Here is a 19,762-nt window from a genome sequence, read left to right on the forward strand (position 1 = left end):
CTAAGAATTGGAATTGCAGAAAAGGAAAGAAAGAAGTAAATGCAATGATAATATAGAGTACAATCGAGGAACACGGAATAAGAATAGACTAGAAAATGATCATTATCATCATCATTATCATGTCATATCAACGTCCATCTCCACATTCTGTGCATTCGATCTTGTTTCCACTGTGACTGGAATAATGGATATATATATCGTTCTCTTTCCCAGAATCAAATCCGACCCAGGCTACTGTTTCAATCCTAGTCCTACTACATACGACCTAGCCTAGTTAAAATCAAACGTATATATAAAAACCCACTTGTCTGCAACTACTAACATCGCTCTCCACTCTCCACCCACCCTTTTACACAATCAAAGTTTTGATTTTTGCCTTACACCCAAACTCCTTCACACGCCTCGCCTCTGCCCGCTGTTCTTCCCTTCATCTCCAACTGGTTTGCACTTTCCGATCCATCGTTCATCCCTTCTAGCCCTAATCTTTGTCTAATAAATGGCGCGCCTTTGGGAGAGCTTGCAGTGTGTCATCATCGTCTTGTTTTTCATGAAACCTAAGAACAACCGACGAGGTGGTTTGAGGTGTGTTAACGTTGTCATGTCGAAGAACACGAAAACCGGGAATGTGTCGGAGGGGTCGGAGCCGGGTTCTTCTCTGGGTCGGAGCCCGGGGTACCGGGGGGTGAGGCGGCGGAAGAGCACTGGGAAATGGGTGTCGGAGATTCGGGAGCCGAGATCGCCGAACAGGATTTGGCTGGGGACGTTTGCCACGCCGGAAATGGCGGCGGTGGCCTACGACGTGGCGGTGCGGGCTTTGCGGGGTCCAAACGCGGAGCTCAACTTCCCTAACTCCGCCGCGTCTCTCCCTGTCCCGGCGTCTAACTCCGCCCGGGACATTCAAGCGGCGGCGGCTACCGCGGCCGCCGCTCTCGGGGCGGCCGCGGACGCACTGGAGGTCCCGAAGGAGGGCGGAGACGAATTAGACAATAATAATTCTGAAGAATGTAAGGAGTTTGTTGACGAAGACATGATATTTGATATGCCGAATGTTCTTGTGAACATGGCTGAAGGGATGCTCCTTAGTCCGCCGCGTCTCGATGTCGCCGGCGACTGGGACGCCACTGCGGCCGATCACAACCTCTGGAATTATCCCTAATGAGTCAGTCAATCATCTCCTTCTATATATATATATATATATATATATATATATATATATATATATATTTGCCTAAATCTTCATAATTATGGACTATAATGCATAATTAATACTATACCCTAATAATCTCGCTGGAAGGAGAAGGAAAATCAACATGCGAGCATGAATGTAATATAATGTTTGTACTTTTTTTTTTTTTTTTTTTTTTTTTTGTTTTTCCTGTAAAAGTTTCCTATTTCATGCATGTCCTTCATTTTGCTTCTTCTCTTTGATCTATGGGGAAAATTCTACTCGATTTTACCTATGAGATCAATATATAGTTAACTCTTGTAAGAGTGAAACTTAAAGCTTTGTAATTATCTAGTGGGTGTCAGATCAACTTGGTTTGTTTTGCTTCTTATGTTGAGTCTATGTAACATCTAGAAAAGATACATGAGTCTTGAATGCAAAAATTACCTAAAAGATTCTTACTCAATTTTAATTGAATTATTTATCTGGATTATAATATGTATCACACAATAACAGATTGCAAATTAAAAGATAAGTAAAGAAAGGAACCAAGGACACAGCAAATTGTTAACATAGTTCGGAGAAAACTTCCTACATCTGCAAGGCTACTCAACGTCGGTCCAATTCACTAGATGGTCACCAAAGATTACTGGGGTTGGAAAGATATATCCATACACACTATGCCCTTAATTCTTTTACACCAACCCAATCTTCATCCTCTACTAGAGTGGGTACGTGCAAGCCAATAGCACACTTCAAACATCAATCACCATGATCACGTTAAGTGATGACCTTGTAGAGCCTTTAGAACAACAGTAGATAATAAAATGAAACGCCTAATAGAGCAGCTTATTCGTTGATCACAAAGAGCCTTTAACACCACCTTTTATAGTAGAAATCTTGTAACAATCATATTTTAATTTTAGCTGTAAGAAATCCTCAAAATATGGAGAGCCATCCAATTCAAAACACTGTCTGAAGACGGGTTTTAATTACCAGAATTTTGTTAGTAAAATTTGCCCATCTTGCGTTACACACGGACTCATCATACACAACTGAAGTAGAGTGTAAGACAAAACCTAAAACAGACTAACAATACTAGATATGTTCTGACAAATAATTAGCCAATAAAATATGGAGCAACATGTGTATCATTTGTACATATGTGTCCAGGTGAAAGATGCGATTGAATGATAGTCATTGATTTTGCTAAAATCAATCGTCTAAATTGAACACAGATTTAAAAAAAAAAAAAAAAAAACGTTGTGACAATTTGGAATTTCCAACCTCTCATCTAAAGTTGCTCGAATTTTCAACCAGTACATACCATGGAAAAGTTTTTTTAAAATTAAAAAAAAAAATCATCTACATTTTGAATAGTTGGAAATAAGTGATTTTTCAATATAGTGTAAATTAAGGGACGAATTTGTCTATATATCTATAGTTGACCTAAAAATACATTTCCACTAATAAAAAAAAAGTTTTCCAACCAATTCTAAACAAAACTATGTAGTACAAAAATAAAAATTGGACATGAGACACATATAGGAAAATATAGGACACCCAACGTAAAATTAAAAAAAAAAAATCTTTGGAAGTTTTATGTTGTCATAATCAAACACTTAGCATTATATCAAACAGTATATAGCTAGTACCGAAAGTATAATTTTATTTCTTTATACTTACATAACAATTAATATCATGTTAAATTGGACTCGGCCCTCTAAACCTCTGGCGAACACGCGTAGAATAAAATTTTTAAAGTTCTAGGAAGAAACTAGGTAACATAGTGGAGGCTGGAGAATTTAGGTCGCAGACATTTAGCAGCTATATAGGGTTGTTGAAAGGCCATCATACTTCTTTTTGAATATAACAATATTATGTTCTACGGCATAATCGCAACAATAATATCTTAGTAAGCAAAGTTATGTTCAATTTGTTCTGTGGTATGATTGGTTGATGAGAAAAGATAGCATCATTACAACGTTGATTATGTCGTACAAAAGCTATGGTTTTGTCCGACAATAACTATATATGTAATACGTAATATCGCACTGCTGCATTGCATTCTAATCAACGTGACTAAATGGAAGATCGTTGTAATAATGTTACATGGATGGAGCGTTCGCTAATAATTGCATTAATTCTCTGGTAAAAGTAATTTTTTTTAATTGGAATGATTAATTATAATATCAATCATATAATCTGAATATCTCTCCATAATTGTGTCACTTTTGAGATTCATAAAAATTCTTTTTCATAATTACAAGTTTATAACTATCATTTAAGATAGTTGAAATTTCTTATCACTTTTTCGATGGTTAGAAATTAGGCACCAGCATGAACCATAATGGCTAATGTTCCAACTACTAGTGGTCGAAAAATAATTAAAAATTCTTATTACTACCCGTGGTTATATGAGTTTCGAATTTAAATTTAACACGATACCTTATTTAATTTAAAATTTTGTAATATATATATATATATATATATATATATATATATATATATATATGATGGTTATAAGTCAAATCTCAAGTTTAACCTTCATTTTTGTTTATTCAATATGATATGATTAAAGGGCTCTATTATCTTGTCTTGGTTGACATGTCAATCAATACTGTTTCACAATCACGCCGGAACTTCACTTAATTCATACTCACTCTGTCAGATTTTATTTGACTGATTCGACTAACGATTTGACTGAAGTTATTTTTAATTCAATTTTTCATGTTATTTGGTTTATTGGAGAGAATACACAGCAAAAATTGACACTTCACCTTCCCCTTGAAGGATGGTTAATGCTTTTGCTATGCCATTGCTGGATAAACTGAAATCCTGAAAAAACTTGCGTATTGTCTGGTTGAGCTTAAACGAAGCTACACGTGAAGGGTTGGAGGGTTGAGTCTCGGCAAACATGGTGAATGATGAGAGAATTGAAACTCGTAGTCATGGTTGAAAAAATGACTAAGTGTTCGGAGGGCGCCTAAGCGGCGATTAATCGGTGCCTAGGCACCCGTGTATTTTTTATTTTATTTTTTATTTTTTAAAAAAATAGCTAATCAGCTGACTAGGCGACCTAGTCGGTGCTTAGGAGGCCTAGGCGGTTAGAGCTTGGGCGACCTAACTAATCGACCGCCTAGACCACCGATTATGGGGATACGCTAGTCGGTGCCTAGACAGTATTTTTGCAACACTGTTCGCAGTTATTACTTAGCTTGAGGGCGTGCAGTAGTTAAATTTCATTTGCTATTGTGTAATAACCCGCAAAATACATATGAGAAATAAGTAATATTAAAGACCTGTAGATAAAAATTGAACTCGTTATCTATATATACGAGAATCATGTTTCACTAGGGAAATATGTTTCATATGAGAGGATAGAGGGATCGGAGCGCGCCGGAGAATTGAAAGAGAAAGATAAAAGAGGGAGCTGAGTAATCATCAATAATTAATTAAGTTATAAGATATAATTACTGGTTGAAATCCAGTTCAATTCAATGACACGAGATGTGCAAAATAATGATGTTTCCCACAAATGTCTCTTCCTCTTTGACTCCATAACCTTGCTTTATGCTTAAGACATTGATTCTCTTAATTAACTTCAGACATAAACATATTTCTTTCTTAAAAGAGTAATTTCAAATAATTTATGGAATGGACCGGATCTGATTAAAGCTCAATTATAGTATGATATGTTAATAAGTTCAATTAAAACTCAATTATGGTAACTAATATGTTTTTGGAAAAGTCGTTTTAACTTTTAACTATATTCTGATCTCTCAAATGAGTCCAATTAAAACGCGGCTAAAAGTAATTAGTATAATATATGTTCTTTAGGGAGCTACCCTTGAATGGAACCGACTGAAATTAAATTATATTATGGTCCGTGTACGATTAAAGAGATATTTGGTAAATAGTTGTTAGTTGATTGGGTTAGTGAGTTTGAATAGTTAATAGCATTAATTGATTGTAAGAAGATATTTGATAAATTAACTTTTAGCTAATAGCTGATTACGTGCAAATAATAATTTTCTATCTAAAAAGTTGTTCAAAGCAGCTTTTTGAATTTTAGCATTTTGGAACAATATGATATTACAAAAAAGTTAATTAATCAAACACTTTGGTTATTTAACCAAGTCAAACATTTAATAGTAGTCAAATAAACCAAAATTAGCTAATAAGCTAACTATGTTACCAAATAGGGTCTAACTCTACTATAGTAATTTCATTTGGTAAGATACAAATTCAAATAAACCTATTCGAATAAATCCAACTAAAACTCAACTATATTTAGGGTTGTTAACGAACTGAACATAATAATTCGTGTTCGTTTGTTAAGATTTTTAGAGTATTCGTATTTGTTTGTTAAGATTTTTAAAAATCATGTCCGTATTTTTTTTTAAGCATATGTTATTATTATTTGTTAACGTTTGTGAATGTGTTTGATAGGGATTATTCCCGAGCTTCTCGTCTTGGCGTTGACCGGTCTTACGAGTACCAATTATGCTCAGCCTAAACCTAGATCGGTTAGTTGACTTTCCTGGTCATGTGGGATCACCGAGCTCCCTCAAGGGATGGACTGTCCTTAGCTTTGCCCTCTCCCGACCACGCCAAGTCGTTGCCGGCCTGCCGCGGATGATTGATTGATCTTACGTTATCCAGGAATATATCACCATGTGGTCCTCTTCGATCAGACCGAATACTGGTTCGATGCATGGCCGCCATGCGGCCAGCATGCCGAAGGTTCGGAATATGCTCTCTGAACCCCTATAAATACCGCATTTAATGCAGTCAGGAGGGACTTTTTGGTTGTTTACCTAAACGACAGTCATAAAGTTCGAGAACCTCTGACCCACTGTCGCGTTGACCGGGATTCATCATCAAGGCATATGTGTGTAGAAAAGGCAACCTATCTAGTTCGCGCGACCCTTGTAATTCACCTTTATACGCATGAATAATAATACAACTGTATTGCAACCGTATTTTACTCTATCAGTGTTCATTAACGTTTACAAACACATTCACGAACGCTAAACAAATGTACATGTCCATAATTTGTTTGTGAACAATAGATACTTTAAGTTCACGAACAATAACTAAACAAACAACGACGAAAAAAAAAATAGTATCTTAACATTAAAAAATAATAATAAATAAACACGAGTAATTTATCAAAAGCTCTATTGGCAAACACCCTAAGTATATTAATTCTTTGTAACAAGATACGAATACCAAAAGGATTTGATTGAAAGTCAACTATAGTAATGAGTATGTTCTTGAGAGAGCTACTTTAAACAATCCATCAAAGGGATTCGACCAAAACCTAGGGCTCAACAATAGTAATTAATATACCAATACAATGTGTAAATATCACCTCTAATCCTCTATCATCAGATTTTACCCACCAAAATTCTACAAATTTTTTTTTTTTAAAAAAAAAAAAAAGGCATCTGGGAATGTAAGATGGACAATGAAATGCAGATTTTATTAGAGCTAACAAATATCTGCTGGGAAATACCCGTCAAGAAGTTATGGTAATACAGAAAATACAGAGCAGATTTTACAGAATGGAAAAGCAAGAAACCTCAGAAACGAGACTACTAACTACTACTGCTTCCTCGCTAATTTATCCGACCTTTCATCCTTACCATACACGCTCTCCATCCGATGCCTTTTTTATTTGGTCCCGTTTGCACTGGAATGAAACAATGGAGAGAGTTGGCAGGCAAAGTTATGTTCATGGCTGGCGACTGCTGTATTTCAACATGGAACGGAGCGCATTTTTGGTATGAGATAGAGGACGATGGGTGTGTTGAATTTGAATTGTTTGGCATCATCAAACTGGCGTCCACCTTCCATGGAGTGCACCTCGAAGCTCATTCCTCGACTGCTTTTGCTTCGTCCTCCTTCACTAGAGCGTACACCACTGCAGTTCTACTGGGTGAGTACACCATGAAGGAACGAGGACGATTATCGTGATACCCTTCCTGTACGACCACTTAAATTACGAGTAGTTCTTTCTTGGACCGTGACAAAAAAAGGAGACGCAACAAGCAAGGGATCAGATAATATAAAAGAAATATAGCGAATTTCTTACGAATGTGAAAAATTCTGCATCGGGTTGAACTCTGCCAAAGCCTCCAAACAGCACACTGTCGGAATCCAAGGCTATCTGGAAGATGACGATAAGTTAATAGAATTGGGAATGAGCGACCTTACCTGACTCAAGACTACACCTACCATGGCACCGAAAGAAATGCAGATAGAACTAACTTGCAGTCGTACCTTATATTTCCCCGGCTTTAAGCAGCCTACATGGTAATCCGAATAACTATTTGTCCAGTGGAAATTGAAGACAAACACCAGGTCACCCCTTTCAAAAATGATCATCTTGTCTCCTTCGTCCTGGCGTGATATGTACTGGTGTTCGGCCGTCATGAACTGCAATGATTTATAGCAGAAAACTTGTCCGTGAAATGTACATTAAAAGAATTTAATACAAAACATTTCATACAATAATAATTGCATAAGAATATCCGAAAAGGTACTCCACATTAATTCAAACGAGCAAGAGAAAACACGTACGCCATATTTTTCTTCGAGGTGCTGCATAGCTTGGTCAAATTCTTGCATGCCCTGATATCTTAGATAATTTGCATCACCCTAAATATCGAGCAAAGTTGGATTATAAGAAACAACTCGTTAAACTTTTCAACCGCAATTCACAGTGTGATATCATATGACAAGGCACCCGTTCTAACAGCTATAAATATAAAGGCTTCTCCATATAGCAAATTGCAACCTTAAACATTATGTTATTTACAATATTTGTACAAGCCACGGTGAATACTTACCAGATCAAATCTACGACGGCATTTATCATAGCTGAAATTGTTTCCAGGGAGAACTGAACCATCAGGAAGGCGTTGTTCACCTCTAGGGAAATCAATCCACTCTGAAAAATAAATTTGCATAATTTCTCACATAAAGCATGCAAATAGCCAATCGGTTAAAACTGTCGAATGGAATTAAGAAGTAGGAACTATGCATAGGAAGCATCCAAATCCATACCCGGGTGACCAAATTCGTTCCCCATGAAATTTAGATATCCTTCTCCTCCTAATCCCATAGTTACAAGTCTGATCATTTTATGCAATGCTATTCCACGGTCTATTACTGGCGTTGATGGTCTATCCAGAGCCATGAAGTCATACATGTCCTAGAAGGAGGACAAATTAAAGTATATCCTACTTACTGACCAAAAAAAATGCATAAACAGATATCCTCGGGTAATGGCTATATAAGCTCATTAATGCAAAAATAGAAAAGTTATCCCTTCGAACATCATGTTCAAGCCAAGTTTCAAGGGAACGCTGACAAAGACAAACAAAAGCTTACACAACCTTACCTTGTCCATCAACCAGAACGCTATAGTTTTATCACCAACAAGAGCTTGGTCGTGGCTTTCAGCATAAGCAACACATTTTTCCAGCCATCTTCTGTTAGTAAGAGTGTAAACAATTTCACCCATTTGCCAATCCTCATCTCTTCTCCTGTACCAAACATTTTAAGCAAACAGATCGATGATATGAAACACCAATGTAAATTACTTTTAACCCATAATGGAAAGATAATAAACAAGAGCGCGAAAGTGTGCATTCCCGTCTCACAATTCCTACACGGCATGTATGAGTGTGTGAGTATCTATATAAAGTCGGGAAACAAACACTTCAATGTCAACAGTGAATTTTTGCTGCAACACATTTGACATTTGAATTTTTCATAAAATTTAGTCGAAATCTAGTTCTTGCCAGTCATAATTAAGCATTTGCGTCCAAACCTTACATGCATCTTTTTAGATTAAGCATATACCTCGAACTCAGGAAACATCAATTCAAATAGAGTTTCACATGCATATAGAGCACAAACAGATAAACTTACTTGAGAATCTCAATCCATTTATCGGGAATTGCCATATGAAGCCGATAGTCAAAACCCACGCCTCCATCTCTGACGGGAATACAAAATGTTGGCATGCCACTAACCTGAATAGTAAAAGTCCTCTAAAGATCAGTCATAAAATAAATCCCTATTCCTATTGCATGAATCAACTGCAATTTTATGCCACAAATTAACATATAGATATTCATGCAAAATTGAAGGTCTGGCCATCATCAGAATTAGTAATCTACATCTACCTTTCAATTCTCAATGACAAAGAAAAGCTACAACATACAAAGCCGAAAGATAACCATTCTGGAAGAAGCCCAAAGGGCACAAACAACGTGCTTTATTTTTTAAAAACTATATTCAAGATAGTAGGCCTATTCTGTAAACATATAGTTACAACCTGTCCGCAAGGAAGCATAATTCCTCTTGCTATTATGCTATAACATCATCTATTAGTCCTTTTCGCTCAGACAACCAAGGAGATTCTAGTTTTCATGAGATTTTGAATGTTTCTGGGCTTGGAAATTATGAGTAATAACTAAATATTAACCTTCCAGCATCATTTTATAGGTTTTGCAATCTCAGTTTCCAATAGGTTTAGTAGGAATAATGAATCATTCACACTTACATGTCAAATTCCAAACAAAATCAACAAGCATTTAGTTGAATTATAAGTAATACTCAAACTGAATACATACATCTTCACCAACGGTTATGGCTTCAGGGAAGAGACCATGAATGAGATCATTGACGAGCATCAGATACACCACAGCATCAACATCGGTTGCAAACCCAAAATATTCACTGTAGTTTCCAGTGAATCCTACCTAAGAAAAATAAAAAACTCAGTCAACATAGCGGATAGCTTAATGCTAGAACGGAATAAAAAAATAATAACAGTAAAATATCCTCGTGTTTCCATTAGGAATACAAAATAGAGACAAATCATTGCATTTATCAAGTGATGAATTAGATCGTACACTCAACCCATGATGAGTATACATCATTGAAGTTACACCATCAAATCTGAACCCATCAAACTTATACTCATCCAACCACCATCTTGCATTTGAGAGCAGATACCTCAGTACCTATCACAAGCGAAAAAATTAGTTCTGATTGCAGAAGATACAATGATACTGGCTTTGAAAACCATATCAACTTTGCAAGAAGAAACATACTTCCCAGTTTCCATAGTTGAAGAGACGAGAATCCCACATCCAATGATAACCCCGGGTTCCAGAGTGGAAATAACAACTATCTGTACCATCAAACATGTTCAGTCCATCCAAAGTATTATTTGACGAATGACTGCAATCAATAAAGATACAAAGCAAAAAGAGCATGTCAGAATATACAAGCACAGGGAGACAATTATGGATGTATGTTAAAATGTACTTCCTTTTGCCAATAGGTCATATCACAAAAAAAAAAAACAAATTTAAAAGGTTATCCAAGAAAAGTTGTGTACTTAATAACCAAATAAAATTAACTCAAGGGTAGCATTTAAAAATAAATTACAGGACCCACGGGAAAGATCAGAAAAGTACAATAAACAAATAAATCCATTAGGTTACCCTATAAAGCAACTTTTGATCAACGCAAATTATTCTAATTCAAACTACCAAAGCTACCAAAATTTGTTGTGCCAGATATTTTATCAAAGCTCATTCTACCAAAAACCTAATGAAAAGGTTCATTCAATCAGACTTGTCACCATGAAGTAATTTCCAACCTACTAATAGAACTCAGCAGCCTTATTTAACATCCCAGCCTCTTTTCCTGTTTGCAACAAGACTCTAGCATTCTCATAAAGAACACTACCTCTATTCATAATGGGGGGAAAGCTCTAGAACACTTCATCTGCTCTCTACTTTTTCATTTGTTAATCTAACTATCATTTATATTTTTATTATAATTGTGCAAAAGAGCTTTGCTAGAATGTATAGGAACATAAAACAGAGACATGAAATGAACTCAACTACAGACCATAGAAAGTTCCTGAAGTGAAGTAAAGACCCATTTATTACCTGTGCACAATATCCATTAGAACAACCAGTCCAAGTTCATGGGCTCTATCAATCAAAGATTTAAGATCATCTGGAGTCCCAAAACGACTGCTTGGTGCAAAGAAATTCGTAACATGATAGCTGAATCATGTAAATGGGTAAGAATTTGTATTAGAAAAAAGTAATAATAGTTGAAAGTTATAGTAACAATTGTCAATGAATGACGACAGAATTAGAGAACTCCTTAGTTATGTAGAGCATAACAATAGTAGAATCACTACCAAAAAAGAAAAAAATAAAAGAAAGTACCCAAAGCTAGCATAATAAGAATGCTCTTGAATGGCCATTATCTGGAGAGCATTGTAGCCAAGCTTCTTTATACGAGGAAGTACATCATCTCTAAACTCTGCATATGTATTTATTTTAGGCTCCTGAAATTTTATCAAAAGTTAATAATCAATTTAGATATTTCATGCATATAAGCATCATATATAGTCAACTAGAAGATAAGAAATAGGTAAGACATAAGTATTTAAGGAGTGGTGCGCACCGGACTACTCATTCCAATATGACATTCATATATTCTCAGTGACTTTGGTCTTTTTGGCCTTGGATGTTGAAACTTGTACCTCTCCTGCAGAGTATTTAACAAGAATTATCAGCATAAGGAAGAGGGAGGGGAGTAGAAGCAACAGAAGAAATTGAAAGAAAATATATCATTTTGTTGATGTGATAAACAACACAAACATCTTAACTTCATAGGAAGAAAAGAATCATGCCCTAGCGGCTAATACCAGTACAAAGTACTATCGTCTAATTCACAAATTAGTAATCTAAAGGAAACATGAGATTTTTAACAGCATAACAGGAGAAGGAAAGAGATCATACAAGGGTATCTAAGCATATTTGTCTTAAAAGTAAATTACAAAGAATTATTGGTCATTTCTTGTCTCCAGCCCTATTTAGAAGATCCCAACATTTCAGGATTAACTGTTTTTGCAGCAATAGAATAAAAATGAACACCTCTTCTGGAGGATCATAGTATATTCCATCATATGGAATTGCACCAGGAGCTTGTACAGAGAAATTGATCCAAGCGGGAATAGAGTCTTTAATGCCTGAAGGAGTGTCCATACGTATCTGCAATTCCAATACAAAATAATTAAGCATACAAAAAAATGTAAGAAAAAGAAAATAACATGGACCTATGTGGGATGGGGTTGAGTTTTATATGCAGAGAGCCTGTTGTCTGAATTAGAAAGATAGAAAGCATATGTGAGCGTTGGTGTGATATATACTTGATAGAATTTGCAGTCAGCAGCTATCAAGGATTTGGCATAAGACCTTTGTTTCATTCATATTAGCATTATCTTTCATTCTTTCCAAACTACTGCTTCCTTTACAACAAATTGAATGAATTTCAAGAGCACAACCATCAAAGAGTCCAATACCTTCACTCTAGAGCCATGTGGAATTGGAGGTGAGCCATCTGCATTGTTTGGCAAAAAGATCTCCCAAACACCAAATTCATTCTGTTTAAAAACTAGAAACAATTATAATGTAGCATGGATTCATTGTAATTACTAACTAATGTAAATAAATGCAAGTTCACACGTTTTTCTATGGACTCATTGTAATCACTAACTAATGTAAATAAATGCAAGTTCACACATTTTTTTAATCCACTAATCTATGTAATATTGCACCTTTGCTTGAACAGGTTAACCCAGGTCCACAGCCATACTTACAGAAGGAAATTTGGCTTCCTACAAAGTCTAACACACCTAGATAGAAGAGATAATGCAATTAAATAGATCAAGTTTTAATCCCTTTAAAATCAACAGTAAATTGAGTAATTAAGTGATTATTTAATTTTTATTTCATCAGCTTCCCAGAGTGCCTAATCAAGTCAAAATTGGAAGGAAAAAAAAAAAAGAAAAAAGACCAACTACTAAGATGTGGATGGGTAAACCATAAAAAGAAATATGTAACTTGAAAGAAATTGATTGTTTTTATCATTGAACATGTCCAACCAACTAATGTCCATATGAAGCATTGAGCTAATAAACATGCATATGAAGCAATAAAAGACCATCCGCATCAAGAATTAAGGTAAACCACATCAAGGCTCTCAATCTCCCACCAATATATGCCAATCAAACAGAATAACTAAGTATTCAGAACTGAACCAATAAATGCATACCCGAGTCATAACATCAACATTTGGATTCCAATTGTTGAAATCTCCAATGAGTGTTGCCCACTACAAAAGCAGGGAAAAGAAGAATTTATAAGAACTGAAAACCCGATTCCAACAATAGCAATGAAAAGAGCAATACTGACCGTGGCACCAGGAGCCCACTCCCGATAGGTGATGCCTGTAGCACTGGCAGTAAAAAAATAAAATAATAAAATAAAATCACATGCAATGAGCAAGAAATTATTCAACGTCATCAAAATTCAATTATAGGAGTCTCTAGGGGAAAAAGAGAAAGAGATAATGTCTCTGTGTGCATGGTGCATGCCAGGGGATGAGTGTTTATCATGAGCACATTGATGCCTATTATTTTATAGGGGCTCCCTTTTTTCTTTTTGCTTTTCCTTTTCTCTAGGGTATTGACTCTTTTCTTAGATGCAGAAGTACCAATGAATCTGGCCTTGCTAGCCATAACATAAACTCTGCAACTACCACCCACCCAAATTTTACTCCCACCACATCAATTTCAAGGTTCAAAAGAATCATCTCATTAAGCACATTTACATGGAAATATCTCCTCTGGTGAAGTTTACCAAGTAGGCTTCTGGAGCATTGCATATTTCTTGTAATACAGTAGAATAAAACAGAAATGAGTTTGACAATTGCTGAAGGGACACCTTATATCTAATAGTCAAAGCTTTAATTTTAGTTATACCATACCTTTTCCTGATCCTTCCTAAAGGTTAGGCTCTGGTGTTTAAATTCATTTAATAGTTCAACACTGAAAATAAGATTCCACAATTGAGTAAAATACAATGCACTACCTAATTAAGAAATAGCTATTTTGTTCATTTCTTTTGCAGCCAAAGAAAAGTGCAGGGTGCACTACTACATCATACAAGAATTGTAGACATGCAGAACAAAAAATATGACAGCAATGCTGTTTACCTCCGAGTGAAACCTAATTTCTCATAGCCACGAGAGAATACTTCCAAGCCACCCTCATACTGGTCAATTGCTTCCCGGATTTTCCTATAGTGCGAAAACCTATAGTTGGAAAATATAAAAATAAGAATTAATATCCAGGTAACCTCTTCAGGTATAGGAACTTTATGAACAGATATGAGAGCTTTAGATTCATGGAAAGAACTTGATAGTTGATACAGAGATGTAAAGGCATGACATTTTTAAAGTCAGCTGCAGTTCTATTTCAAGCCAAATTCAAAGGGAATGTTTCTATCTCTGTTTTTTTTTTTTTTTGGTGGTGGTGGTGGTTTGTGGAGGGGGCACAGGGAGGAGGAGGTTGAAGATACAATTGTTTCGTAAAACTCATGGCATTGTAAAGCTATAGTTTTAGCAGCTGGGAAAAAAAATAAAGAAAAGAAACTAATAATAGTACTGAAAAAAAAAAAAGAAGAGTTGCTAAGACAGGAAATGTACAGGTGAAAAATACGAATAACATATAGTGGTGTGAGGACAGTGCTAAGCTATGGTAGTGTGCATGAGTGCATGACAGGTTGGTGTAAGAACAAAATGCAGCAGCCTAGTGATAACCAAACATCATTTGCACTCATTTTGCAGTTCAATGAATTGCACTAGTAAAATTTACACTTGTGAAGGTGTGTTACCTATAATCAAGATGGTCACGAAAATTTTTCAAGAGAGGGTCTATCTCATAGATCCTCTGACCAAGTCCAGGAGGAGGAATGGCCCTCTTTTTCACCATTTCAGATTCAGCACTGATGTCATCCAAAGTATCTGGTTTTTGTGAAACTTCCACATTACCATCTTCTTCAAATTGTAGTGAAGACGTGAGATCCTGCTCTTGAACGCTTTCTTTAGAATCACTTGCTGCTTTGACGAAATCCACATTGCTTTCACTGTTGCTGTTCTCTTCCATTTTCACATTATCCACGTCAGCCGATACCTAAGATAGCAATGAGTAAAAACAATTGTGATATTACAGGAAAATGTGATGAACAAAAACCAAGACTCCAAGAGTACCTGGACATTAGAATTAATAAGATTATCATGAGTATAAAAGAAATCACGCCGATAATAAGACAATCATTTTAAGGATAATCATGCTGAACAAAAGGATCCACATATGTATGAAGTTTGCAACCTAACACAATTTTATGCCATGGTCATTTTGTGGGGAATATGACATGGTTGGAGAGTTATTCAAGATATCGTATTTCTTCTAGTAATTAGAAGAATAACACTTTCAACTATAATGCATTGGCTTTTGGGACTTCCACCTTACTAAGCAGCTGCCTTTAAAAGCAATACAGACACTATGACACATCTCGTTAGTGATGGAGGCATAAACCCCTATAGCATTTTCTATAAGTAGGTATTATGATCTTTTGACAAAATACATGATCTTAATTCTTAAAAGTATCTTACTGCTTCAAGCAACAACTGCAGATTCGCCACTGCTATTATTTCTAGATTTGCAAGGAACCCAGCCCTAGTTGCCAAGCCAGTAGCATGCTACCATCCCATGAGAGATGCCAAAAACCTTTTCTGTTCAAATTATTTATACTGCAACTTATCACCATCATTTCAGACTTGTTTAACATGAATATTTGTTTGCAACTTTGTGTTGCAATTTATCTTCATAAATAGCAAATGTTAAAGAAATAACTCATAATTTTATTCATGAATTCTTTATAAAGAATATCTATCTGCAAACTTATTTAGTAATTGATATTCGTAAATACTGAAGAATAATTAATTTTAATTCACAGTTATAACTTTTACTTTTTATTTTAAATGAGTAATAATGACTTTTATTTAAGAGAAAGAGTCTTGTGCTCATGTTGTATGACAATATAGTTTTACACATACACATACTTGGGTATCTTCTGATAATGCCTCAGCAACCTGTAACTGATCAGTTGAAAACGATGATCCCTCGCCCTCGCCACCAGGAACAAGGACCTTCTCTGATGCTGCAACTCTAAAAGAAGAGGGTTCGGATTCATGTGAAGTATTTCCGGCAAAGATCTTCCCTGCAGACAAGCACCAAACTGGTTAAGTTTCTTGGAAATACCAAGCAAAGCAAATTAGGTCCAGAAGATATAACTAACTGATAAGAAAATTCATTACTGCAAATTAGTCATAGTATGGGTGTTGTTATCAAACAGAAAGGTACAGAGTAAAACATATCCAGTAGATTTTGATTACTACCAAACTAAGTAATGGAGATTCGTTTTCAAAAAAAAAAAATAATAATAATAATAATAATAATAATGGAGATTCCAGATATTAAAGATAGATTAACTAAATTGTTTTTTTTTTTTAAATAGCATTGCCACTAAAAATCTCTAATCCAGCCAGCATAGCAGAAAATATAAAATATTCAGTGTCTTTAAACAAAGAGAATCTATGCAATTAAATAAATAGTTGAAAGACGATCGCTTTCGCTTTTGAAAAAAGCTCTCAGCTTTCATCATTCCTTAAATTGAAACTAAAAGGGAACAGAAAGATTAAAGGCAAAGTTAACAGTCCCGCTGGTATCAAACATTTCTAAACCAAAACTATAGATTGATCGCACGCACCACGATGATATCAAATTCCAATCAAAGACGATAAATCTACGAATAATCAAAGTTCCTAAAAGCATTTAAAAGATTTTCTTTTCGGCCATTGCCTTTCTGGTCTCATAAAGTGATAAAGGCATAGAATCTCAGGAAACTCAAAGATGGCCGGATCAGAAAACACAGAGAGAGATAGAGGGAGGGAGGGTACATGAAGAAAACGAATTCCTTTTCAGAGCGAGAGTGGGGTTGGCATTCCGCCGATCAGCGTTCGAGGTCGATCCGAGATGCTTGTAAACCGGCGCAACAGCAGGCAAACGGAGGCCGGAGAGGGTGTAAACCATATCTCTCTGCCTTCAATTTCCGAATCTGGAAAGAATTGAATCGAGAAAGAGAAGAATGCGGGCGGAATCGTTTGCTCCTTTCACAAAATCTGCTGACTTACACTCTCAAAGTGGTGATTAGCAATTGCGCTCGGTTCAAGGCGCCAAGGCCCAAGAGTATCGTGATGAGAGAGAGTGAGGTGGCCCCCTTATGACGGCAGCTTTCCAGATTTTACTAAGTACTCCCTCCGTCCCAAATTGGTTGTCTCATTTGCTTTTTGCACGCTTTTTAATGAATTAAAGTAAATGCTATGTATTTTCCAATTATGCCCTTCACTTTTTCACTTTTGGAAATAAAAGCAAAAGTCATAAGGGTAATTTGGGAAAAAGTAGAATGATGGTGATGTTCAATTTTGGAAAGAGGACAACATTTTGGGACAAACTAAAAAGGAAAGTAAGACATGCAAAATGGGACAGAGGGAGTAATAATTACATATATTTCCGGAAAAATAACTCCTCCAAATCATTTGATGGACGGTCCAAATGCAATTTACTACTCCGTACTTTTTTAAATAAGGTAAATTTACTAATTTAATTTTAAATTCTAACATTAAATTATATATTTTGTGCATATAAGAACAAACTTAAATCGGTGCGTGTCCAACATCAGACCCGACTTCATTAGAAACAAATTTTAAACGTGACTTCTCATTCACTAAAGTAATATTTAAAAAAAATAATAAAATATGATTCTTATATTAAAAAGTTTTAATTATTTTAATACTAATTCAGTCCATTGTCATCATCTTCATCTTTATAACAATATTATTATAATATATCACCAAAAGGAAAGTATTTTTATAAATCAGCAAGTATTGATTGTTATTTGAAGAATTTCGAAAACAATATAAAATTTTTATATTTTTGTAAAACCAAAAAAAAAAAAAAATGTATCACGTGATGTGATTTCATAAACATGAATGATTAATATACTTTTTATTATATTAATTAATAAAATATTAGTAGAAAGGGTATGCCACGTGTGAAGAGGTGGCATGCATGGGATGAGGCAGAGGGGCCACAGGATGCAGTTGCGTCGTTAATTTTAAGAAATATCTATCAGCTGGGGGCGGGAGCAGGGAGTGTGGGTGGGGACCACGTGATGGACAAAAGATGAGAAATGAAAGGCTCAGGAAAATTTATGATATTTGTTATTGGAGTTAATACCCAAAATCGTCCTCGACTATAGTGGTTTTTTTCAATTTCGTCCTAAACGACTTTGGTGACCTAGTATCGTCCTAGACTTTTGTGTTTCGCTCAATTTAGTCCTCCATTTGTTATTCCGTCAAATTGGTGTTAAATTTAGGGACAATTCAGTAATGTCAATATTGATCTCTCTTTACTTTCAACTTGTGAAGTGCGAAATTTCTCTTTCTTGTACGAATTACACTTAGAATTACTCCCGGACCTGCAAATCAAAATTTATATTTGCAGTTTTAGGAGTAATTCTGGGACTAATTCGTAAAAAAACAAAGGGATTTCGCAGTTCACATGTCTATGAGTAAAGAGATGCCAATATTAAAATTACTTAATTGTCTATTTATTTAACACCAAATTGATAGAATAACAAATGAGGGACTAAATTGAGCAAAAATACAAAAGTATGGGACGAAATTGAGCGAAACATAAAAGTCTGGGACGATATTAGGTCACCAAAGTCGTTTAGGACGAAATTGAGAAAAACCACTATAGTCGAGGACGATTTTGGGTATTAACTCTTTGTTATTGTGATGTTGATATCTTGTGTGTACTATGCTGCTTCCACTGGGATTTATTGGACCAAAAAGTAAACTATAAAAAGGAATAAATCTTTTTTTTTTTATGGGGGGGTGGGTGGGTTTATTAAATTCTTTGAGAATATTCGGAGGAAGTACAAGAGAGTATGGTCAAATGTTATTATTAATTACTCAAAACATTTTAGGGTGTGTTTAGTACATGTAATTTTTTTTTTTTTTTTTTTTTTTGTGTAAGTGATGTTGAAAGAGTAGTTGAGTTGGTAGAGTATGGTTCTTACACTTGAAAGTTACGATGGGTTCAATTATTGTTAACACTTTATTGATTAAACATTTGAGGGTGTTACATAAGGTATTCCTAGTACAATTTAGTTATCAGATGTTATCATCTATTCTACAGAATATTTAGTTTACAATCTATTACACAATTGTAAGGTTTACCTAGTGCTCAGGTAGTGGTTACGTGTATCACTCGTTACGTTTCTTGTGTGGTTTAAGAACTCTCACACAAGAGTGAAATTTGTTTAATGTACACCCTCCATAGTGGCTGTAAATTTTCCATGCATGTGTGTGTTTTGCGGTAGTACACATGATCCAGATTTAGTTACACCATCTAATAGTAATTGATAGTTATTACTTATTATTACACATAAGTTGAGTTTACATGTGCATAGTGCATACCCTCACATAGTAAAAAAAGGTGGTAAAAATTACTAACCATTTTGAGGGGTAAAGTTGGTTGGTTCGTATTCTTGAGTGAGATATATTATTGCATGA

At 35.3% G+C, this 19,762-nt stretch overlaps 2 protein-coding genes across 6 annotated transcripts; one reads left to right on the plus strand and one right to left on the minus strand.

Annotated features, from left to right (window-relative positions):
- The first annotated feature begins 207 nt into the window (after positions 1 to 207).
- On the plus strand, positions 208 to 1,571 carry LOC109182069 (ethylene-responsive transcription factor ERF024-like). 3 transcript variants are annotated; one of them, XM_019332102.1, is made up of 2 exons: positions 208 to 1,190; positions 1,225 to 1,571. In XM_019332102.1, the coding sequence occupies exon 1, from the start codon at positions 497 to 499 to the stop codon at positions 1,154 to 1,156; it is 660 nt and encodes a 219-aa protein (XP_019187647.1). In that variant the 5' UTR covers positions 208 to 496; the 3' UTR covers positions 1,157 to 1,190; positions 1,225 to 1,571. The 3 variants fall into 3 exon arrangements, with proteins under 3 accessions (XP_019187647.1, XP_019187649.1, XP_019187648.1); XM_019332104.1 differs by having other exon boundaries at positions 208 to 1,180; positions 1,211 to 1,571; XM_019332103.1 differs by having other exon boundaries at positions 208 to 1,180; positions 1,215 to 1,571.
- Positions 1,572 to 6,632: 5,061 nt separating this feature from the next.
- LOC109182068 (1,4-alpha-glucan-branching enzyme 1, chloroplastic/amyloplastic) lies at positions 6,633 to 17,409 on the minus strand. 3 transcript variants are annotated; one of them, XM_019332099.1, is made up of 22 exons: positions 17,081 to 17,409; positions 16,178 to 16,341; positions 14,953 to 15,251; positions 14,273 to 14,371; positions 13,471 to 13,513; positions 13,331 to 13,390; positions 12,579 to 12,659; positions 12,151 to 12,267; positions 11,678 to 11,761; positions 11,437 to 11,558; positions 11,149 to 11,268; positions 10,300 to 10,429; positions 10,099 to 10,209; positions 9,817 to 9,945; positions 9,110 to 9,213; positions 8,577 to 8,721; positions 8,240 to 8,387; positions 8,023 to 8,123; positions 7,754 to 7,831; positions 7,454 to 7,609; positions 7,266 to 7,340; positions 6,633 to 7,155 (listed from the first exon to the last, which is right to left on the minus strand). In XM_019332099.1, exons 1-22 carry the CDS (start codon positions 17,211 to 17,213, stop codon positions 7,045 to 7,047), a joined length of 2,610 nt encoding a protein of 869 aa, XP_019187644.1. In that variant the 5' UTR covers positions 17,214 to 17,409; the 3' UTR covers positions 6,633 to 7,044. The 3 variants fall into 3 exon arrangements, with proteins under 3 accessions (XP_019187644.1, XP_019187645.1, XP_019187646.1); XM_019332100.1 differs by having other exon boundaries at positions 16,184 to 16,341; positions 17,081 to 17,408; XM_019332101.1 differs by lacking the exon at positions 17,081 to 17,409 and adding an exon at positions 15,734 to 15,853 and having other exon boundaries at positions 16,184 to 16,274.
- Between the last annotated feature and the right edge of the window lie 2,353 nt (positions 17,410 to 19,762).

Source organism: Ipomoea nil, unplaced genomic scaffold (genome assembly GCF_001879475.1).
Source record: "Ipomoea nil cultivar Tokyo-kokei standard unplaced genomic scaffold, Asagao_1.1 scaffold1043, whole genome shotgun sequence".
Classification (NCBI taxonomy): Eukaryota; Viridiplantae; Streptophyta; class Magnoliopsida; order Solanales; family Convolvulaceae; genus Ipomoea; species Ipomoea nil.

Bases quoted from the DNA above. Each gene is read 5' to 3' on its own strand.
- LOC109182068 (XM_019332099.1), bottom strand. From the start codon at position 17,213: ATGGTTTACACCCTCTCCGGCCTCCGTTTGCCTGCTGTTGCGCCGGTT. The intron at 10,210-10,299 runs GTATGTTTCTTC...CGCTTGTGATAG, and splicing joins TCAACTATGGAAACTGGGAA to GTACTGAGGTATCTGCTCTC. The intron at 8,124-8,239 runs GTATGGATTTGG...TTTATTTTTCAG, and splicing joins GAACGAATTTGGTCACCCGG to AGTGGATTGATTTCCCTAGA.
- LOC109182069 (XM_019332102.1), top strand. From the start codon at position 497: ATGGCGCGCCTTTGGGAGAGCTTGCAGTGTGTCATCATCGTCTTGTTT.